Source organism: Tyto alba, unplaced genomic scaffold (genome assembly GCF_018691265.1).
Source record: "Tyto alba isolate M040663 unplaced genomic scaffold, T.alba_DEE_v4.0 Super-Scaffold_40, whole genome shotgun sequence".
Classification (NCBI taxonomy): Eukaryota; Metazoa; Chordata; class Aves; order Strigiformes; family Tytonidae; genus Tyto; species Tyto alba.
Window position 1 is genome coordinate 4,604,549 of NW_024881316.1, and position 25,092 is coordinate 4,629,640.

The window sequence follows — 25,092 nt, forward strand, 5'->3', positions numbered from 1 at the left end:
TATAAAAGCTCTGTCAGCACCTAGCTCTTATCAACATTATTATGCTTTTAAATATCCTTTAAATTCCATCAAAATATCTCAGGTATCTAAAACCTAGATAATCAAAGTGCATCTAGATGCTTAATCAACATAATGAATCTCCATAAAATATTCATCGCTTGGTTCAACTTAGATTTACAAAGAGGGTTCTTCAGGGTTCAGAAGAGAAATTAGTCTGTTTTTCATGCACCATTTTATCTTTTTCTAACCTGAGAAGTAATAGTGTAAAGTATGGTCTTACACAGTCATATACTAGCAATAATGTGTTCCTGCCTCAAATCAGAAGCTTTGCTAAGAATGGCACTTTCTTTACAGCACCAGAAAAGGGGAAAACCATGCTCCACAGAACAGAACTCTCTTCCAATATTTATTGTTCTATCATTTTATTGACCATGGCCCTACGTTCTGATAAAGTAACTATTGCTACCAATCTTGGTAACTAACTAAAGATTTGAGATCACGTATATCTTTGATCAATGCATAAAATATACAGCTACAATGAGTGAGATTAACTGCTACAAATTTTACATAGAAAAACATAAAATCAAAGAACAAAAATACTAATGCAAACAGGGAAGCATGAAAGAGTGACTTACAATGATAAGCAGTAGATATAAGCAAACCAGATGCATAGTTCACACATTTCTAAAATATGGGAGGATTCATTTGCTTATTTGGAATTATTTAGAAAAGTGAACGATGTAACTTTTATAGTGCTATAAGAAGGGATCTGTAAAGTGCAGAACAAAAGAACTAGTAGGTAAATTAAATTTGTTTCCAATTATCATGTTCAATACACTATATACAATTTAAAAAATGGCATTTTTACCTAAAAAGGGTAATTTTCTAAAAATGAGACAAAAAGGAAGTTAATTTTTTAAAATTTTGATTGTCATTTAGTATCTGTCTATAAAATCTTTAAACTTTATCAGTAGAAAAAAATTGTTGAAAAGACTAGCTATGTCATGTGGAACAATTAACACAATCTCAATAACTGATATATAACTAAGATACCAATCTTCAAGGAACAGAAGTTGTTATTTTTCAAATGGAGCATGAAAAGGCTTCTTAAAAATAAAACAAAACAAAACAGTGGAACTCTGCCCGCAAAGATGTTACAAATCATTCTAGACCAAAGTGAAAATTATATCTTTCAACAAACTTGAAAACTAAAGATATCCTAATGTAGGATATCTCAGGTATCTAAAACCTAGATAATCAAAGTGCATCTAGATGCTTAATCAACATAATGAATTTTAAAATAAACCCTGCAGACCCTTTTACATTATATTTCTAGGTTTAATTCCAACTAATGATCAGAAACTCACTGAAAACCTAGTAATGAAAGTTTATTTGCATTAATGCAATTGTAATTTTCATGAACTAAAGCTAGTCCAGAGAACAGTGGCAATGGAAGGAAAAAAAAAAAAAAAAAAAAACAACAAAACAAACAACCAGACTAAGTAGCTATATGTACGCATAGGAAACTGGAAAAGATAGTAAGAAGTTTTTTATAATATTCATAAAATATTTTAAAAAATGTAGAAATTAAACACTAGACATTATTAATGAATGAATCTTAAATGAATAAGACACAAAACACAGAGGAAGAGACAGCTGTGCTTTAGTTTTCTTTTTGTCAGGATTTGACATGATTCCATAAAATATTTGCATCAACAAAGTAAGGAAATATGGCCTAGATGAATTAGACATTTACAATGTGGCATTATCATTTTGAAAAAAATACAGTATGTGTAATTTTGAAAGAAAGTTAATATGGCCATGTATTTAGTCTACAGAATATTAACAGAAACACCACAGTCACTCTCTGACTCATGTTTATAATAATATTTGGTTTCATACCTCCAAACAATTTTAGTAACTAAAATTAAAAGGTGTTTTTAGCTTCACAACCATATGTAAAAAAGGAACTAAACACTGATATTCATACCGTCATAAATCCATCCAGCAAACCTGAATCAGGCTTAGGAGGTGCTTGCAATCGTTCCATAGACCACTTTTCAATGATAGATGACACCTGGGTATTTTCAGTGTTTAGAATTCTAAATCCAGTCATATTGACACCACTGTAGCGATAGGGTTCCACATCCAAGGCAAACAGATCCTGAAAAAAATGACCATTGTATAAATTCTTTAATAAACTGCAGTTCCTATTTCAATTGTTAGACCATCTCCCCAAATAAGAATAGTGAAATTTGCAGGAGTAACAGTGCTATATACGCTAGGAAATATGCTCTGTTTATTATTAATTGCTATTTCTTTGGCTTATCAGAACAGATTTCTAATCATAAAATAAACAGAACAAGGGTTTCTTTGCACCTCCACTCTCTATGCAAGTTGAACATTTTGATCTTTAGATTATAAACTGGGGGAAAGGGGGAAATCTACATGGCTTTAAATTTAACCAAAAGCATTTTTCATAGCTAACAATCATAGTTTCAAACATGGACATATCATTGCCTAGCAATTTATCTTTGCAAGAATAACCTTTGCCAATTAACGTGTGTCTGTGTGTGTGTGTGCATGCGTGTGTGTGTGTGTGTTTCGCCACCCAACACAGACAGAAGCAGATATAAATTAATAAAAAGAAGAAAATAAAATTTTAGATCAAGCAAGTAAACTCAAGATTATCCCAATTCTTTTACATGATCCTTAGAAACAATGTAGAACCAGTGTTTGACTTTGTGTAACTCAGGTCTAAGATCAAGTTTTGAACATGGGGAAAAAGAAAACAAAAAAACTGATGAAAAAAACAATCATGACTCACTAGGCCTAGCTACATGCATTATAAAAGAACTATCATTTGGTTTACCTCCTGTTTCCTTCTAAATAATTTTTAAGTGACATAAGCAAGGTTATACATAAGACTTTACTGTCCTATAATTTTAGTTACATTGAAAATAGAAATTCTCCACATAATTCATACTTAGTCATTCATCTCATTTTCAATTTATTTTTTGCCAACAGTTTAATATATTATAAATTTCCATTAAATGGTAGTGTTAGGTGTAGCACTTGCCTGAATCCACTTTGTTTACTGGTTAGAGCTGAAGAAGATTAAATATTGTACTATGGAAAACCAGAATATAATTCATTATTCATTGTTAACATCACTAAGCCCACAAAAATATCAACCAGTTATCAATCACTACTCAGTTTTAATTATCGCTAGTAATTGTGATACTATTTTCCATATATGATATCTAAGATATGCATGTGACAAAATACTTTTAAGTTTTTCATTTACAAATAATCTAACTCATGTCCTCTTTCTAAAGAAATAAAACTTTTATTGCAAAGTTTGAACATAGCTAGAACTATGTTATGTCTTTCCCTTTAAAAATTCTCTCAGTTGTGAAAGAAGCCAGAAGCTCAGATGTAATTACTTAATCCAAACACATTCCTGCTTACACTGGAATATAATAAATATACACAACAATATCATGCACAGGTCGGTGTATTAATGAGCTACTGCATTAGACCCTGAATCAATCAAAAGGAGAATACGCAGAAGATTGCTGTAAACACTGTGACTGGAAAATTTATCTGACAGGACTTTCACCATGTCAGATAAGAAGCAATTAAAATATCAAAACAACTTAATTCTGTTACAAGTTCCAAAGCTACATTACAAAATCAAAATCTATCATCTGTATGTGCACACTAATTTATCCCTTGATAGCTCCAAGGCAATATACTTGTCTCTCCTAAAAAAAACCTAATGTTCTAATAAGGAATTAAGAATGACAGAAAATCCTGATTTTTAAACATAGTTTTAAGAATAAAAATTAAATGTCAATGGACAACACATCAATCAAGGAAGCAATTTTCAGCTGTAACAAAATGAAAATTAAAAAAAATTGAAAATCCTTTGAAACATCTAGAATCCATTTTGATAGACTAGTGAGGGAAATTCTATTGCATGCCATCCTAAATCTGTAAGTGATAGGATAACTTACCCTTCTACAATAGGACAGGTACTTGTGCAGGGTATTTTGCCTTTATAGTTCTAATGAACTTCACAAATTATTTTGCTTTCCATTCAACAAACTATTTCCATGTTAATACTTTCCATGAACTTTTCTTTTGTGATTCTGAGGCGAACTTGCCGTCCTACCACAAAGGATTCGTTTCCATAAGGACGTAAAAATGTATGTGATTTTAAACATAGGTCATTTCAAGCATGGTTTTACCAAGGCACATCTGTCTTATACTTGAAATGACATCTATTTTAAGAAACTTAATGAACTGCATTCTAAATAGACAAATTTGAACACAATGGAAAACAGAGAGATGTGAACAACTGTAGTTTCTAGAGTGCTATTTTACCAACTTTGATACTGTTTTTTAGTTAGGCCATACTGAGCAGCAAAAAAAGTCTTCACATACATATTTCTTATGTTTTGTAAGAGCATTCACTTTTTAAATGCTCATTTATTGCAAATGTTAAAACTGATGGTTCCAAGAATTAGCAAATTCTTTCTTAGTTACTTTTATAATGGACACCAAAAAAATATTGCATCATTCACAAGCTTAAAAAGCTCATGTGGACTCTTAAATAAAATGCTGCTAATATTCACACCAAATTATTCAGGAATCACATGACAGTGAAGAATTACCTTGTAAAATGTTGGATGAAAAATATGGAATATATGAGTAAATTTAAACTGTCATAATCTTCACATACAAATAGCTAAAAGGGAAAAGGGACAAAATTCATAATATAAATAATCAATTATGAATTATATTCTTAACCCTGCTTGAAAGTTAAAAACTGCAGTGCTACAGAGTCAGTTGTTTCTTCGGGTCTGTCAGTTTCCAGGTCACACTGTTGAACAATAATTAAACCATCCCGATGAGTTCTCACTGAAAGTAAGAAAACTCAACAGAGAAAACATCTTGTACTCACACCCCATACCAGAGAGTCCTTTTTCACTTTGTCAAGTAATATAATTAAGGAAAGTAACATCTTTGTTAGATGTCATCACTATGGTTTTATAAGCCACTTACCAGTGTGGTAAAGATATAGTGATAGTATTCTGTCATCATTCCCATAGCTAAAGCCTTGAAAAAAATAAACAAAAGATTAATGTTTCTGAGATCACATAATACATTTTTATCACACTTACATGGCAAATGAAAAGCTGCAAAAGAACACTACTAGGATCAGACTATAGGGTTGGAATTATACTAAAATTAGGTCATGCAAGTCATTTCCTAGCAGTTAGAGCAGATTACTGACTATTAAAGGAATTTATGAACCAGATCTTCTGATAGAAAGAATATTATTAGACTGTTTAGTGCAGTAAATGTGAAAGAGGCTTATAGTTTTACATACTAATGGATGCATTAGGTTTCCACACAAAATTTGAGTCAACAATATTTTCATTCATTACTGAACCCTTCCCTCAAAAAGAATAACCTAATATAAAATTATTTTTTCTATTTTGATGAACAATACTATGCATTTAAAAGAAGGACCCAAGCTTATATGATACATGTGTACATTTTTCCAACCATGGAAGAAAATACTCTTGAGTCAAGTTTTGAACAGCAAGATACATACTAATTCATAGAACAAATATTCATAGTATTACTTTGTAAACTTGGATAGCTATCAAGTACCTTCATTTGTCTTGCTAACTATGTAATATTAAAAAGGTTTTGATCAGCTGTGTGTTTTAAAATGTTCATATTTTTCTCTTAATAACATAAGAACAAATATTTGTAGATACAATTTTAAAGCAATAAACTATGGATGTCTTATCACGCTTATTCAAGGGATTTTCACCTGAAAAGCATCTATGTTCATGCTCTGCACAAAGGCTGCCTTAGACTAGCATGATTTATTCAATCATTTTAGTATCTACAGTGATTTTTACTAATTTTAGCGCTGTAGAAAAGCTACACAAGTAAACAATATTTTCTTCCCTTCCAGGAATTATCAACAGAATTCTTTGCCAGGTAACTAACAGATACACCACCTTAAACACACCAAAGGCAACAATTATACAATTGCCATAATTCCTGAATTTGTATGCAAATGAATTATCAGAGTTCTGAAGGCTGTGGGAAAATTTTTATTTGTGACATTGTCTGAAAAAATGATGAAATGACTAGTTTATATATTCTTTTCCAAAGAAAAATTAAAAGCTAAGATTAACTCTAAATATCAGCTGCAGAACAGATTTTTACAATATTTTAGGCAAGATTTTGACAAAAACTGCAATGACTTTTTTCTAAAGGATGTCTATACTTATGTATTTAGAATTCCACAATAATATTTAGAACTACAGTATAGCGTGCCAATAACAATATATATTCTCTTAAACACAAGAAAGCCATTATCTCATGAGAAATATTACAACTTCATTAGAAGCTGTACAACTACAAACACTGTAAGATTTTTTTAAGAAATTCTGTTGTTGTCTTTAAATAAAGTCAAGGTATCTTCCTAATACATAACACATTTGCAGACACCTATATCTTAACTGGTTATAATCAGGTCTTTCATACTTCACAGAATCTCTACACAAGAAGATCTTATGCATGTTCCTAGTTCTGCTACGTACCAGTGTTGTCCCTTTTCCAGGTCTACTTTCTCTCACTTTCCTCACTTCTCAAAAGACCTCACACTTTTATCCTCTTCAAAGCAATGTCATTTCTCTGCTCTCATTATTCCAGTTCTTCCCTAACTTTTTAAATCATGTCTGCTTCCCCTGGTTGCCTGGTGATGTAATTACCACTGATATTTGCTTTAATTATGCTTGTCTGAATGATGGGATTTTTTCATTATGTATTTTTGGCCAAAAAACAGTAGTTGCCATTTCACTGGTGTCTCAAGGTACTTTGTTTTCCTTATTTTCAACTTGTTTTCTCTTCCACCAACTTCAGTGTTAATCTTTCCAATAATCTTCCCAAGAAGAAACCCCTTGTCATGTTTCCCCAAGTTCATCCCTCCATTACCAAAAAAATAGTTAATTAATAGTTCCAAAATTAATATATAAACATTTTTATTAGTATTTTTCAGCAAACACTTATAAACACTATACTTGGAATAATACCACTAAATAACGATAATAACAATAACTAAATATCATCCTTTGTGTCAATTTTGACAAGAGCTCACATTCAGCTTCAGAACTACTAATTTTAGACATAGTTAAAGCATTACAATATTGGAGCTAAATGGAAAGATAAAATTCTACAGAAACTTTATGTCCTGGGTTTGAGTGAGTGGCAGGGCATTTTGGTAGCAGAGGAGGGGGCTACAGTGGCGGCCCCCTGTGAGAAGCTTCCCAAAGCTCCCCTGGCTCCAAGTTAGAATCATCTTTGCACCAAGACTAGGCCAATTAGTTGTGCCTCTGCACTAACATATTTAGGAAGGGGAGCCTGAGAGGAGGAGTTGGAGTTGTGAGGAGGAGTTGTAAGGAGAATATCTGTGTGAACACCAAGGTCAGTGGAAGAAATAAGAAATGGATGAAGGTTCGCTGGAGTAGAGATCCCCCCCCCCCCTGCAGCCCATGATGAGATGGTAGGGCTACCCTCCCCTGCCACCCACAGAGATCCATGGTGGAGAAGATGCCAACCCAACCTGCAGTTTGTGGAGGACCCTATACTAGAGAAGGTGATTGCACATGAAGGCGGCTGGGGCTCTTTGGGAAGACGTTCCTGCTGCTGTAGTTTGGCACTGGGAGGATTGTAACACGTGGGAGTGTCCCACACTAGAGCAGTCAGGGAAACGCTGCAGCCTGTGGGAGGATTCATGTCAGAGAAAGTTTGTGAAGGACTGTCTCCTGTGAGAGGGGAACCATTCCAGAGCAGTGAGAGGGTGACAGAAGTTCACCCCACCCTGAGGAGGAAGAAAGGGTAGGACTGACTGCACCCCCCATTCCCTGCCCCCTCCGCAACTGAGGGGGAGGAGGTGGAGATACTAGGACCAAAGCTGAGCCCAGGAAGAAGGGAGGGGTGGGGGGGAAGGTGTTTTCAAGATGTAGTAATTCTTCTCACTGTCCTACTCTGTCTGTTAAAAGTTGTTGTTGTTGATGTCTGTATTAATTATTTTTTTCTTCCCCTAATGAGTATGTCTTTTGTCAATGACCATCATGGGTGAGTAATCCCTCCCTGTCCTTATCTCGATTCCTGAGTTTTTACTTATTTTCTCCTTCTCAGCACTGGGGGGGGGGGGGGGGGCTGAGTTCAAACCATGACAGCCTAAACACTTGTGAAAGAATTGTTCCTGTATCTTCCTTCAAATTCCTTTATAATTTGATTTAGAGAGGTTGAATGCTCACTCGGGTCTTGGGGCATGATTAAAATTACAATGCATTTAATTTTGTTCCCATTTCCCTCTAGTCATACGTTTTTCACAGTGTTGTTAACTGTGAAAGAAAAGTTTCCTTTCACCTAGGAACTAATAGGTACAGTATAAATAAATGTACCTTGATGGAGTTATTGTTAGCACTGCAGCTTTGTATTGCCATCAACACATTTTCCATCTGCATTTTTAAGATGTTAAAATAAATGAACATTTCATGATTTGGGCTAAACAATTACACTACTAGGCTTGCTTATGCTTGGCAAAGAGCAAAAACCACCAGCAGAGGTTTACAATTACTAAGAATCAATAAAAGACTTTTAATCAATGAACAATAAAGCAAAGAAACAATAGTATACATGTATGTTTGCTAGCAGATTTTTAATTGTACTTGCAACCATACCGCTAAGTACCTTTAATGAGAGACATATTTTCAAATGTTAAATACATTTTGCTTTCAACTTAAAACATACAGTCTGCTAGACAACATAATATAAACATGAATTAAAGTCACTAAAAGATGTGCATTAGAAATTTAGAATATTGGTTTGGTTTAGATAATGTTCCTATCCTCCTTATTGCAAGTCATAGTTCAATTAAAAAGCTATGGACAAAATAGCCTCCGAGCATAAAGAATTCCCAGTATTTGAAGCTAGCTCATTAAACTAAAATAGACACATAGAGGCTTGTCTTCTATGCATACTTCAGGGTTACAGCAAGCTTTTTTATGAGCCTCATCTTTGTATACTGCTACATTGCTGCCTTCTCTTGTAAGACATCACCAGAACCTCCTTCTGTAATATTTGGAATTCTGTTGTATCTCACCTACTTATTTTACTTGTACACAACAAAGCACTTTCAGAGCACTTACCCCAATATGTTCAGATATTTTGCAGTCCTATTAGTAGTGTGAGAAGAATACAGCTCTAAAATATATTAGTTCTGTCCTCCCAGTGGAGCATATTAAATTGGTCTGTTGGTAACATACTATTCAAATAACACTGTCTGATTAAGAGTACAAAATTTAGAGGATTCAATGTAAAAAATAAATAAATAAATAAAAATCTCTTTGTTCTATTAAATAACACTAAGTGAGCATTTTAAAACCCTGCTTAAAACATCAATTCCCCAAAGTACTAATTCTTCATAGTTGGAAGGCTGATATACCTTTTCCCTGTACATGAGCCAACTGACCTGTTTTAAAAATAAGAAAAAAACATAATGAAAGCAGCCACCATTAGAGCCACCAACAAAATCAGCTCTGAAATCCTTAGCTGATTTTCAGTTAGGCCTCAATAAAACTGACATACAATTCCCCTGCTTGTTAAATGCTCTTAAATCTGGATATTACTTTTATTTATTAGGGATGAAAAAGATTAAAGCAAAATGAGGATTACCTGTTTCAAGATGCCTGCTGCCATTTCATGGCTGCAGTCAAAGATTACATGGAATTCTTTTCCTCTTTTCATCTCCTTTAGCAATGGTTTTGCATCTTTTGTGTCAGCTGGTAACTGACGGATTTTTAGTCTCAGGTTGTATCGTGATGGAGCCTTGATGAGCTCTTGTAATCGAATAAGGCCTTAAAGAAAACAGAGGAATCAAAAGAAAATGAAATTATCAAAACAAGAGAACCTGACCTGCTAGCAAGACAATTTACTATAAACATTCAAATTTTCCTGAATTTTTCTCCCTTCTCAGTATGTTGCAACTGATACACAAGAATTTTATTAAAAGAAAAACTAAAGAAATATAAAGTATCTACACTCCCAGTGCTTTCTTATCACAAGTATTTCTTCTTCCTTAATATCAACAGACAGTAAGCAGCCTCAGTTAGGATTACCTTAAGACAGACAAATCTTCCTTTAGCATTACCATGCGACTATGACATTCCTCTTCAAAGAATGTATCTAATTATCCTAATTCAATTAAAACAATACCCCAGACTAATAGTTTGTGATCACACTAGCCAGTCTCTTAACTAATCTATCAGGTTTACATACAAAGTTGTGAATCATTTCAACACTGTAGAAAACTCTCACATCATTCACACGAGAGTATGAAATTATTTTTTTCTTGATTATACAGGTAACAAAACACATATATACAGAAGTAAAGAGGCTGAACAAATGACTGATGTCATTGCATTCATCTTCAATACTCTACAACTCTATTCTGAATTACTTTATTTTTACTATGGAATTAGTTGCAGTAATATTTTTCCAAAATTCTTATTGTTCATACCATCATAACAATGTGTGATGTGGTTTACAGATCACTGATTGGTTTGTGACCAATATTAAACATAAGGTTGTTTAAATCTATTAAAATGACAGGGTAAAAACAAATCCCCTATAAAGTAATGTTAGCATTAAAAAAAAAAAAAAAAAAAAAAAAAAAAAAAAAAAAAAGAAAAGAAAGAAAGAAAGAAAGAAAAAGTATATTCTGCTGTGTTAACTTCCTTTTTCTTGAATTGAAGCATGCTCCATTTAATGGGAATAACAAGGCTTGCTGTTCATCATTATGTTTGCAATGCACATATATAATACACCCAACTTCCAAAAAACAGACAATCTGCTTAGGATTTCAGTTACAACAGGACCCAGGCATATATGAAGTGCTTCTAAAATCTGAAATATCTCACTTCACTACATCAGAAATATAGAAATATTAATGGAGGTAACTAACTATTATTTAGTTATCATAGGCAGCACTATCTAGTATTAAAAAGCACTTTATTAAAAAGTATTTAAAAAACAAAAGTTTATTTTAGCTCTACATATTATTCCTGGTTACAACTGGATGTCAAAAATGTCTTGATTTCAGGAAATGTTATAATATAACATGGTCACACACTACAGTGTCGGTAAGAAATTGTGATAACCTCTGACAGAAAATTTAATACAGCCTTTTTCCAATATACTTTGTTCTTTAAGTAACATAATGCTGAGAGATTTTAGCAACATAGTGTTGCTAGATTTTTTGCTATGAAGCTTTTAGATTATAAAAAACTTAGCTCTAATCATTTCCATCAGAACCAGACCAGTAGAGAATATAACTGAAAGATAAAACCTAACTCCTCTGTTTCATCATTCCCACTTTTTGACCCTGCAAAGGATCCACATTATTTTCTCAACATTTTCTGCTGAAATTAGATGTAACAGGAATTATATCTTACTATATAAAACATTCTGAAATTAAGATGGAAGGTGTAGAGATCTGGCAGAGGAATGCAGGATACATTTTAGGCCCAAAAGCAGAATGGAGAAGGACAACCTTGCTATTTAGTCAATTTAGGAATTTTTTTCTTCACTCACAAGTCTATGTCACAGATACAATATCTCAAATTGCATCACAATTTTTAAGTAATATCCCCAGCACATACAAACATTCTTGACAATGTGGATAGTGTTCAGAGACAACTGTTACCTATAGCTAAATAATCTCTCAAATCTACATTTTCTAAAAACAATTCTATAGGATTTTCATTAAGAGCTAAACTACTGTGAAGAACTAAATCCAGTAATTCAGTTTGGGCTGATATTTTCCATACAAAACTATAATATGAAAAATGTTAATGGTATTTAGTACATAACAAAACAGCATACCAAAATTTAATGTCAGAGTAAAATGTTTTAACTTGAGAGGGGATAAAAAATAATCCCAAATGCTCCAGATTATTTTTCATTGCTTGCTAACAAAGGACAATTGGAAACTTTTGCCCAGCACAAATAACTTGTAAATAATTTTGACTCCTATTATATTATATTTAGCAAATCTAATTTTAGACTTGTCCTGCTTTCTTTGTTTCATTTTGTTTTGCTTGTCCTGCTTTGAAAAGGAAATAAAAGCCACCATTAAAGAATCACAGAAACATCACTGTATTTACTGTCAATCTTTAACAGAGATGCTGAGGGCAGAACAGATATAGAAAGTACTTTCTCATGACTAGACCTGGTTCTTGCTTGCTAGGACATAAAAGTGATACCTAGGGTATACATGACTGATGAATAAATGGTAGATGTTAAATCTGTGTGGTTGTGAAAACAGTACTTTTAGGAACTAATTTAAATTTTAAAATTTGCCATATTTACCTTAAATGTTATAACAACATAACATGAACTAACGTTTTTAATAGAATCTTAAATGGATTTACTACTTGATTTCTAAATAATCTTGAATAAATATGCTTAAAAGCTATATAGCAGATGTGTTTTTTCTAACTTAAAAATTTATACAACTACTGCATATTAGTACCATTTTCACATAATCTAGGACAATTACATGAAAAAAAAAAAAGCTTTGAAATGAACAACATAGCATACCCTATAGCCATTAACCACCTTGTCAGAAATGACTGACAATGACATAACAAAAACACTTAGGATTGTCCCCAAGCCTTTCCTATTTCCTTAAGACTAAGAAAAATAAAACTACTAGAATGTATACCCTTGCGGTCAAAAAGTTTAAATTATTTCAGGTTGAGGGAAGGACCACATTTCAAAGCAGAGTCTTTTTCAAAAACAAAGTCTGACCAGTTGCTCTCTTGCTCTGATATCCATGCACTTCCACCTAAGAACCACAAATAACAAGAGTAGCAATATGGGACAGGTTAAGACAGTCTTTCTAAATAGCTGCATTAATTTGAATCAGATAGTGCTGCAAAATGTGTGGCCCTAGAACAGACAAAGATATCCAAAGCTGATATATGAGCTGTCGGCACGCGAACTAGAGACATGCATCTATCTGAACTACTGACATCACACTTAAGAGCAAGAAGATGGGGGGAAAATTGCAGATTTGGGGCAGGTGGAACAAGAACATGAACATACAGATATCTTCGGGACCTTGCACCCCTGAAGTATTCAGATATTAATAGGGATTTCTGGGATGAGCTGTATTTTAACATTCAAGTAATATTTAGTATAAAAAGCTCTACATCACACATTTGCCATGAACCTTCAGTCATTCCTATCAGCAAATTGTCACAACTGGAAACCACTGTAAGTACAAGAGATTAAGACAATATGAAACTCTTAAACACAGCTTTATTGCTACATATATGTGGTAGGAAAGAGATTGCAATCAGTTTCACAAAACAAATATTGATCTCCCAATGGGAGACCATTAACCAAATTGCCAAAGATGAGAAGTTCATGATTTGCTCAAAAAAATCACATCCATGAGAAGTACAGAAAAATCGAAAGCTATTTGAAAAAATAAGCATTAATGGTGAAAATATGCTAAAACAGATTGAAGCTTAGAAGATTCAAAACTGCACTGTTGTATGGGTCTCAAATGGAGGCAATGATTACAAAATATGCATCTACTCAAAATGAGGAAAATCAGAACAGTGTCTCACCCACACAGTTGTTTTTGGATAAGAGCATGATGACTTTTACCTCATGATTTTTGTAATCTCAAATATATTTGGCCTTTTTGTTTTTCCAGAGGAATTAAATCTTATCTGGGAGGCGAGGAATTAATAAAGTATTATAGACTATTCTTAAGTGCACTGATATCTAAATCTGCAGCTGGAGTTGCTCAGTAGGAGACAAATAGACACTGGTTAATATGATGTTAGTATGACAGTTATCTGAGAGAGGAAACACCTGGTCCCTGTTCTCATATTTTTGCACTGAGCCACTCCTCAAGAACAGCAAGAGACAAAAGCAGCTTTACTCTACTATGTAAGTTTTGGAAGAAGAACCACTCCAGAACAAAACTTAGGATGTTTGTGGAAGTGACTGTGAAATTACTTTGATTGTATAAGACATTAAAGTGACTCGAAGTTCAAGTTTTCTGTACAAGTACTGTACTGAATAGTTTTAATACAGCAAGGGTCAAAAGGAAATCTGATTGTTCCTTCTTGATGGTAAACTGTTTGTTCTTTCAAAGCATTGTTCACTTAAAAGAGCAAAGTGCTTAATTTGAATATTTTACTCATACTCTCAGGTATTACACCAATCACCATTGTTACATCTTTGGAGACAGGACAGACAGTTAAGATTATCGAGGAACATTAATGTGGGATGGAAGGAAGGAACAAAGGGAAGGTGCTTTTCTCTGTAGCAAGTTTGTAAGCTCTAAAATTTTAGTAAACAAATGTAGGACATCACAAATTGATAGGTCCCTTGATTTATCTCCATTTCTTGCACCATTGCAAGGCAATTTTGGTCTTTTACTGTAGGTCCAAGGTTTGTTACAGAATGGCAAGAAGTGTTTTTTGACCTATAAGAGCTTGTGAAGTAAATGTTTGACAATACTCATGAATTAAACATCTACTGTATGACTGACTAAAAACTGCAGAGGCTGAGAGCCAGCAATACAGAAACTTTCTTCCAAGCTTTTTTCTGTTTCAGAGCATTACCCAAGAAGGTTGTCGTGGTTTGAGCCTGATCAGCAGCTAAACACCCTGCAGTCACTCACCCACCCTTCCCCACTTGGGAATGGGGAGGGAATCGGAGGGGCAAAGGGAGACTCACAGGTTGAGATAAAAACAGTTTAATAACAGTGACAGAATAATACGCTGACAGCAGTATCAGCAGGTAATATACCATACAGCTGCTCACCACCCGCCGACCAACACCCACCTGCTCCAGGCTGGTGATCCCAAACACAAAGGCCCCACAGCCACACTCCCGGAAGTGAGAGCCCCTCCCAGCCCACTCCTGCCTTTATATAGTGAGCGTAATGTCATGTGACACGGGATATCGGCCAATCGGGGCCCAGCCCTCCAGCTGTGCTCCCCCCGCCCCCGTACACAGGTGAGGGCACTGGGACCTGGGGAACCCCTGGGGTCTCAGGGTGCTGCAGCTCCTCCCGCTGCCAAACCAACGGGAGCTCTAGTCCAGCCCCAACCAGAACTAAGGTAAATAAAGCGTGCATCACTTCACTCTCTTCTCAAGAGCCCAACCGGGCTGTTCAAGATTTAAAAAAAGAAAATCCTCTTCTTCATAAATCTTGTCATGATTGGGCTACCCCAGAGAAAGAAAAAATCCAACCAAAATTTTAAATATAAGATTTACAAATGCAGGAACTAATACCAGAACAATTAAAAACTGTCAAGGAGAATACTATGATAAGTAGTGTCTACTTGTTAGGTTACCTATGTATCTGAGACAGAAGCAATGAGCAATAAACAAAGTACCACACTGTGAAGACAACACAAAAGCTGTAGAATCTACCGGAGGAACCTGAACATGAGAAGCAGAGGAAGAAAACCTGAGAATGCACAACTCTAGTGCACTGACTGGACTTTAGTGCTGGAGCAGTACAGGTGTGTATGTAAGAAAATGAAGACGTATTTATGCCTTCAGTAACTGTCAGGACACAGAAATAGTAACCAATGAGCTTTCTCAAGACATATTTTAAAATAAAACAAATCTGAGGCAAACAAATTCCAGGTGTTTCAAAGCTAAAGTTTTTCTCCTGTCCTTATCAATGTGAAATAAAAAAGGCAACCGTAAGCTTTTAATGTGTAGTATTGTTGCTCATAGCTTCTACGTGTAGCAGGGTATCTAATTTTAGTAATAGTTACAGTTAACACATATTTCCATTTTTAAGATTTTAGCATATATTTTTCACTGTGTTTCCAGTCACCATCATTTATTAAATTCAGATGAATTATGCAGGGCTCAAAATATGTTCCAGTCTCCTAAATGACTCACTTCAGTAGTCCACCAGGCCGCCCCGCTAAAAGGAATATTTGTTCATCCTCATCCATACTTAAAAAATAAATCCTTGCTGGCAGAGGTTCAACAGTTTCCAGATTGCTAGGCTGTCACAGGAATGATTTTGGAAAACAAGACCTCCTCACTCACTAGGGCTGCTGCCTGCTGCACAGAACCCCCTGGACACACCACTCTGTGAGAGCGCACGGGGTGGGGAGCTACCGTCAAGCTGTCACAGGTGCCAAGTGCCACTGCCAGTCACCCTGCAGCTACTCACTGCAGAGAAACACCTCGCAGAACAAAAAATATCAGATAGTGCTGAGCATATCTCTCTGGTACTTTTTATTTCTGTGTCACAGCTCCAGTGGGTAAAGTGCTGAGAAGCAGCATTTCCTCATTCAGGCATTAGTGGCAGCTGAGACTGAGTAAAGGTTTTCCAGTCCTGGATCACATTACAAAAGCAGATTCTTTCAAATATAAATCAAAGTCTGAAAGTTTCTTTCCATACTACCTGGCATTTGTGATGCAGTATTTGTGTTACATAAGGTGTGTGAAGAGAAGTCTAATTTTCCTAGAAAATAAAATCCACCAAATAAATTCCCTGAGAAAAAATGGCATAATTAATCTGAAAACACCCCAAGCAAACAAAAAACCACACAACAAAAACCTCCACCCACCAAAACCAAACCAAACCAAAAAAAAAAAAAAAAAAAAATTCTCTTTACCTTTTCCTCTCAATTACTTCTGGATGAAGACACTGGAGTTGAAATGTTGGAGTTTATTACCTGTGTGAGGCACAAGGAGGTACATCATGACCTACCTGGAACCAGTCATGGCTGGTTCCTAACCCGCAGTGGAAAAAACCCACCGGGTGCCAAAGGCATGCAACCCTCCTCAAAAATATTGAAGGACACTGGCCACCACTCAGGGCTGGAGACACCCACTTCAAGGGAGGGAGCTCCTTGCCTCAGCACAGACTGGCTGAGGGGGAGGCAGGCTGTGGCCCACGGCACCTCACCCCAGGGCAGGGACACCCTGGGGGGATGCAGCCCAGAATGACAAGTAAAACCATTACACACAAAGCAGCAGAAACCATTACACAAAATGGCCTGAACCTCTTGCTGCCCTAGTCAGCTCCCAGGGCAAACGTTGGCAGACTTGCATGTAACCTGTGGTGAAAATACACACAGTCTTTTCTTACTTCCAAGGGAGAGGAAAGGTACGTATTTATTTAATTGCATCCTTTTTCTCACTAACAAAATGAGTGATCAGAACCTTGTGCTTAAAATTAATTAAATAAAAACGCCTGACTCTGGATTGTTTTACCTGCAGTGTTTTCCAACCATTTTAAGAAGTTTAATATTTTCCCCCTTCTTTTCTAGGTTAAATATTGAAAAGTGGCCCATTATTTGTAGCCGAAGAAAAAAATGCAAGCACTGAAAGATATAATCTAAAAGAACAAACTCCTACATGTAAATTGCATCATCTGGATCCAGCTGTGGACAATAACTGCTTCCCAACTCCTGATTGTCACTGATCTCTCCCCACCACACCCTATCATCGTGGTTTCTGTAGGAAGAGTGGGTGCAATGGTGAAAAAAAGGTTCAGGGGATCAAAACATCACACAGTTGAGAAGTAATCAGGCAATCCACATATGAACTAAATAAATTCTGCCACTATACTTATAGTAACAATCTGTGTTTGAAGTTCAATTTTTCACAGCTATGTCATCACACATTTAAGGCTTTTTGCAGTAAAACTAGTGCCTTCCAGTAACCAAAAATGAGCTCTACCTTATTTAGTCTCTTTAACATATACTGCTGAATACATCAGGTGAAGTCAGACAAATTCAGTGTTTTCTTTCATTTTTAGATGTTGCCAAATTTTTTTGTTTGTTTGTATTTTCACTTTTTCCTAATACTATTATGGCCTATTTGGATGAATGAGATTCCAGAGACTCGAGGAAGACTGCTTCCTCCTACTGTGTCCAGTTTGCTTCTGGGCCTCCATTTCTACCCTTTTACCCCCTGTGCATATGGCTAAGGGCCAGGGTAGTTTTAGGTCAAACAAGCATGGAGCATTTGTACATTAACTCTAAATTTCTGAGCTACTATTAATCCCAAAGTAACTTTCATTGTTGTTGTCTGACATTAGAGGAAATGGACAAGATGGTTATTCAGGATCAAAGTAACAAGCTGTCACACACTGAGAAATAAAGTCTCTGGATCAGCAAGGGACAGTTTCAGAAGGGCACATATGTAGCTCATGTGGAGCTAATCAGAAGAAGAGGTACCAGAGCCTCTAATGAAGAGAGGAACATAATAGGAGAACTACAAGGACAATGAAGCTAAGGACAAAATTAGTCCTTTCTTCACCATGATTTTGAGGAGATATCTGTCAGCATAGAAGCACAGATTTCAGCCTAAAACAGCTGATTTATAATACAAAATGAAGTACAGCCCTCAGATGAAATGCTGACCTCTTCTTTTATTAGCATTACAGGATCCCAGTGCAATGAAAAACAAAAACAAACAAACAAAAAAAAAACACGCAAACACACACAAAAAAAAAAAAATACCAACAACGATTTTTGTGGACAAGCTTCTAAAAAAAACCCCAAAACTATTTTACAACAGTATAGAAATAATAGCTGCATTTTGGGAATGTACTTCCTGCAGTTTCTTTCATCAGGGACACCTTTTTCCTGTCCCTTTAAACTCTCAATTCCTTCTTTTAGCAGCCACTGTGATAGAGTCTTACCTCTGAATAGCTGGGAAGAATGCGGTGTGAGTAACTCTTTTCAGAAGCTGCCATCAATTCATCTTTAAGGAGAATCCTGAAGGAGCAGTTTGTGAGCTCTCCAGCTGGCATCTTCCTCCAAAGAGATCAATCACATTACCTCCTCGACATGTTCAACTTCAACCAGTCCAGGAAGCAAGAGCCCCAAGTTTGTTTTAAAACCTGGGTCTCCAGCTCAGCAGTCTTGCTAGCCATTGCTATGCCACCTGGCCTGCTCATCAAACTATTTATCATTTCCGTTAATGCTGCCTTTGTGCTGCACAGGAAGAATGCAGGCAAATGCACTTTGCAATAGGCTGAACACATGAACCTTTTTCTGTACAAAAGAACACTAATGCTCTTTTAAAGGCTACTCCTATCTTCAGAATTTCAAAAACTTCAAAAATAATAATATATTGCTTTGTAGAGCTACCAGAATAGTTTCTCTCTTTTCAGCAAGTTGTTTCCTCTCACACCTCTCTGTACTCTTCTCCTTTCCTGACAGCCCCCTGCCCAATTTTTCTGGTTATGTCTCAGAAAAATATCATTGTGTATTTTGCTATGAAAGGGGGGTATGGGTAGAAGGGAGGAGAATGTCAGTTTGTTGGGCATTGACAGAATGTTCCACATCAACCAGAATGGTTCATTGCTATAAAATGATTCACAGATATTGAACATCCTGAACAGATTACCCACGAACTCTCAAGATTAGTTTTATCATCCTCATCGTCTACTTAAAAAATACCTCCAGTGAAAGGATTAAAAAGAAAAAAAAATAAATAAAAATAAAATTGCTCTTGCTAGCAGGGCTGCTTGAACACTAGGCTGTTCTGTGTTCTTTGGATATAACAGCATTATACAAAAACATCATTAAGAAAAAATACAAAGAAAATAGAGATGAAGAGAAAGACAGTTTGATGGACCTCCCTCATTTGTTCATATTTAGCCTTTTTACTACATTAATATCATTTCACCCAATTCAGGCAGTATGAAGCATCCTTAAAAGTGTCATCACTTATATTTAAACCCCTTTAAATACATTACAAATGTTGTGAAGTGTCTTTAATAAAGAGATTTAAAATACATAATCCAGACAAAAATATCTTCTTACAGTAAAAATAACTAGTACAGATCCTTATTACCACCTTTACAGTCCAATATTTTAACGGGATTTTCCAGTCTTGTAGGTGAAGCATTTGAGGGTAAGCAGAATATTATGTGTGTATGCATATATATGCATATGTATTACAGATGTTACTGCATTAGAGCTTTATGCACTTGCAATCGACTATAAAAATGCACTACAATTAGTGGAGGTGACAGGAAGAGTTCAAAGATATCTAGTATTATGTTGACTTAAAATATTTTTCTACTGTTAATCTTGATTCCTCCCAGGAAAATTATAGCACCATATCAGTAAAAAAGAGGAAAAGTACCTGGCAACTGATTTCAGCAGTAGTTTTGGCAAAACAAAATGTAACAAACTCCTTGTCAAGAAATATAGATGCTCTTTTTAGAATAGCTTCAGCTAAAAACTTAAAAATTAGATTAATTAGGGCAAGCCAAGATACACTAGTCACCCGTGGTAATAATAGTATTTATCAGAATGAACTCTGAAAGTCTATTTGAAGGACAAAATTTCCTTCTGAGGGAAAAAATATAGATGCATAGAGGCTCTATAATGTCAAGCTACCTGTAACTATGTAACCTATGTAACTATATAACTATATACTGCCCCCAACTCTTCCTCAGAGATACAGAAGAATTCTTGTTTATAAATCAGAACACCCTTAGACTATGTTGACATGTTCTATGGTATCTTGATGAATTCATTCTAAACTTTACTCTTCCCACATGTGGCCTTTCAACTATACAAACATACTTAAAGAAGGCTCAGTGTTTCAAAAATGTCTATGTTGTTAGAAAAAAAGAAATTGATCATCAAGTTGGGGTGGGGTTTTTTGGAGGGGGGGGTGGGATGGGAGGGGAAAAGGTTGTTGTTTTGAGGAAATATATTTTTTTTGAACATACCAATAAAAAAAGTTTTAGACACACTGAAATCCAGTTCTGAGTCACCAAGTATGAAACAACAAATAAAAGTTACGTTATTTCCAACTGACAATACTTTTAAAAACTATCTGTTGGATGGTAGCCATGACTGTAATCAGAGGAGTTTCAATTTAGGTAACTAGTTCAACTCCTGGCATTTCTTTTCCCAAAGTGTCATCTTCTTATAGTGCTTAGTGTATGGACTGGACTGAGACTAAACATTCTGCTCCAGATACAAATCTTTGACACAGAATAATGGTACTGATGCCAGCAATCCATCTACTGACTTAATTGTCTGCCAAAAAAAGACTTTTAGGGCTAAGAACTATGCCTCTCTCTAAAACTCTCTGTAATTGTGAGTATGATGCAGTCTCCCAACATTCATCTTGCCCTCATGCTGACATGTTGAGATGTGTGTTATTCTGTGTCATATGTTTAATTTCATTTTAAAGGCTATACAACTTCCTTTATTAAAAATAAGCTCATTCAAAGATGAAATGTGTATGGGGAGGAGTGAAATATTCAAATATCTTTGATTCCAAAATTTGACATGAGCTTTAAAGGTTTGGTGTTAGAGAGCTGACATCTGATTTGCCTTCACATCCACACTTTCAGATTCAACTGCATGCTCATGTACAGTAATTAACACACTCTGGGCACTTTAGGAGAGAAAGTCTCGTTCCCAAGCTTCAGATGATCCTTATTTTGTATGTGGAAGGATGGTCATGACTCAAGACCTTTAACATTTATCTCCAGCTGTCTTACCAATTTTTGGTTAATGTCAGCTACAACAAACAGAGGTTACTTTGTTGGAGAACCTAGGATCAACAGTCATCATACAAATGGAATTAGTATGTGTCACCACACTGAGAACACTTTTCTTTCACTTCTTGATCTGGACTTCCACAAAATGATACTGATATAACCAGTGGTGTACTTCAGCAGGACTTAGAACACAGTAATATATCTCAGAAAAATGCTTTTTTCTGAAACAAACAAAATCAGGCAGAACTATGTTTTTAACTAGACATGTGTGTGTATGTATATATATGTATTTGAAATACAAACCTCATTATTATGTGAGACCTGAAAGCATCTAGACTAAATAAAGAACCATTTCTTTCAGACTAAAAAAAAAAATTCTGCTTTGAAACAATTACTTAGTACAAGAAAGCAGAAGTGGTTTAATTTATATTCATAATTAATACTGAAGTTGAGATTACTAAAATGTTATATATAGGAGAAATTAGGCTTAGGGTTAAAACTCACAGAACAAGAAAACCAGGGATCCAAGTTTAACTCCACAGACAATAAGATTTCCGTTCTGATACTGTGCGTATCACTTAATTTTTCTGTTTCTTGGGTCTTACTTAGCACCTGAATGTTAAATTAATTTTACTGCTGTTTCAGCATAAGCAGCTGTAATTGAAGTGCAAAGCAACTTAATTGTTTTCCTTAAATATGATAAGGGAGCATATCAGAGCAAGAGTGAAAATGTCTTTTATAGTTAGTTTCAAATAGCCAATCCCAAATCAGCCTATTCCCAGTAACAATTATTTTCTAATAATGTCTTTTCAGCGCTGAGGTGAGAAAACCCCTCTACCCCATGCCACACAGTTCCACAAGAGGGAATCAGTGTGCTGCCTAAGTTCACAAAAGGCCTTCAGTTCATGGAAAGGTTTTGATCTTGAAGATCATCATAGTAAGGTGAAGAAATTTTTTTCATACCATCTGAATACTTATCAGCTACAGTATACAGCAACAAAGAAAAAAAAAAAAGCACAACAAAAAAACTCAAACCAAAACAAAAAATAAAAAACAATAACAGAGAACTGTTCATTCTTTACAGCACCTCTACACCTAACATATAAAAATATAAGGAAAAAAAAAAATAATATCATTGAAGAAAATGTTGAAAATTAAGAAAACATTAAAACTTTTATATTAGATTTGCCATGTTTTTCTATTCTCCATCAACATGTGACATTCCTTTACATATGTGGCTCTATTATGGTATGTTTGGTTTGAAATACTGTTATTATTCAGTTTTCTGAACATGTTTTTTGAACATTTTCAGAAAGCCTTATCTTTAATTCAGTGTGATGATAGTGACAGAAATGACAATTAACAGTACTGGGCATTTCAAAAGAATTCCTGTAATAGTGTGAAGTATGATCTCTCAAGTGGCTGACATCCATGAGCAGTGCAGTTTAATGAGGGTGAAGAGGAAGAAAAGAGATCTACCACAGTCAAAGGACAAAACAGCTTTTGTCAAAGCTGTCACAATCAATGATGAAAGAAGCAGTAGAACAAGTTAGCAATTTCTAACCACACCATAGAAGTATCATTATTGAATCAAACTATGCAAAACCAAATAAAAAATAATATCTAGTAGAAATAAAAATGGCAAAATATCTAGTAGAAATCAAATGGTTTGGAAAAGAAACATAAATGAACATTCTAAGTCTAAATTTACTCCAGATAAACACATTTATTCTTGGAAACAAAAGAAGCTATAATTTTTCTTAAAAAGTAGGTAAGCATGCAAGAGAAGAAATACCTAGAATTGAAAGTAAAATGTATTAAGATGGGAATATTTGAGCTGAGACTGATGTAGAGCAATTCATAAAGGAATTGACATTTCACATGCATTTCACAGTGTTCCTCCTACCAGAAAACAAAATATGTAACACTGAAGTAGGAGTATAAAATGTAGTTAAGTTTGGATAAATCTGAGTTTAAATTTATGCCCCATGCAAGATCTGATAGTGATGTCTCCATTTTCTTGTGTTTCATATTTCACTTAAACAGTTTTCTTGTCACATTTTTCTGTACTTGAACATAATGAATAAAATTTTCTAGTCTTCATGAAAAAAGAAATATTTTGATCATAAGTTCCCTAGTTAATTTTCTGTAAGATTTAAATTCTTAAGTTCATTCAAACCCACAAAAGAAAAACAACATAAAGTACCATTTAGAATATGTTCATTATTAATGCAATAATTTCTGGAGATATTACCGCCACTTCTGTTCCTTAGGCTTATAGATAAATACTATAAAGTACCTTATGGAATTATTGTATTTTTATTTTAAAACTAAAGTTTTCTTTTGCAGTAAGACCAAATTCAATTCTTGGCCAAAACGAAGCAGGAGAGGAGCAGGGCTATGTTACAGTTTTCCTGAAAGATGGGCTGGACTCATGCATTCTGTTTAATTTGATGACATTTCCTTTTATTAAAAAAAAAAAAAAAATAGAATCTCTATAGAAAAGTTCTCAGATAACATCTACAAGTCCATTTACAAAAATAATTACAATTTAATTTAACTTCTTTCTCTTCAGATAGCTAAATTAATTCTTAACTTTCAAACTGCAAAAAGACTAAAAGTTTGAAGATGAAGTTTTAACTTCACAAAGTCTTCCTTACCACTGGTATTTTCATGTAGCACTGGAAAAATATTTCTGAACATTACTAAACAAATGATACAATAACTTCCTTAGAAAATAAATACACTAAACTAACTAACCAGCTGTATCCAAATACCACATAACTACTAATTGTATTTTCATTTGAAATTAATGTGCACAGCACTTAAAACACTGTACTTAAAAGATACTATGCAATTTATAATCAGTCTGGAAAATATTTCTTCATTCTCCAAAAATAGATAAAACAATCCCTCCTTTAGATAATCATCACATTCATTTCATTAAATAACACAGAATAACTGATTTTTAATAGATAACACACAAATTTGAAATACACAAAAGTATTTTCATTTAACATGCTGTGCTAAGCAATCCCATCCCACTCTGTATCTTTGGTAAGGATTGTATACAAGTTCATTTATTTGCAGAGAGAATACCCATCCAGCCCTTCAAGAACAACCAGTACTCTGAATTCTGCATCTGCTTTGTAGAATCAGAACAAATGATAGTTAGAATTACACAAGTCAAAACAGTACAAATATACCAAAATGTACACAGGTAAAGTTTTCATCTAGCTGACATCTAATATAAAACCAATTTGAGGACTCATTATCAATGGAGGAACTTAATCATCTAGTATTTCTGTACATTTGATAGACATTAGTCAGCATCAGTGGTAGGAAATACTTCTGATAGTGACCTTAAAAAGTCACTTTACCCGTTTTTTCTGTTCTGCCTAGTAAAAGCAGTATGAAAATATGACTAATCAGAGAAAGAAGTCACCTAAATA

At 34.7% G+C, this 25,092-nt stretch overlaps 1 protein-coding gene across 6 annotated transcripts in view; it reads right to left on the reverse strand.

The window, feature by feature from the left end:
- Positions 1–25,092, reverse strand: part of GRIK2 (glutamate ionotropic receptor kainate type subunit 2) — a 427,988-nt gene that overhangs the window by 246,088 nt on the left and 156,808 nt on the right. For all 6 annotated transcript variants that reach the window (XM_042803252.1, XM_042803250.1, XM_033008456.2 and 3 more), the window contains 3 exons: positions 9,775–9,956; positions 5,071–5,124; positions 1,991–2,164 (listed from right to left, as the gene is read on the reverse strand). In XM_042803252.1, the coding sequence (XP_042659186.1) occupies positions 1,991–2,164; positions 5,071–5,124; positions 9,775–9,956 (410 nt within the window). The remainder of the gene's footprint in view (positions 1–1,990; positions 2,165–5,070; positions 5,125–9,774; positions 9,957–25,092) is intronic.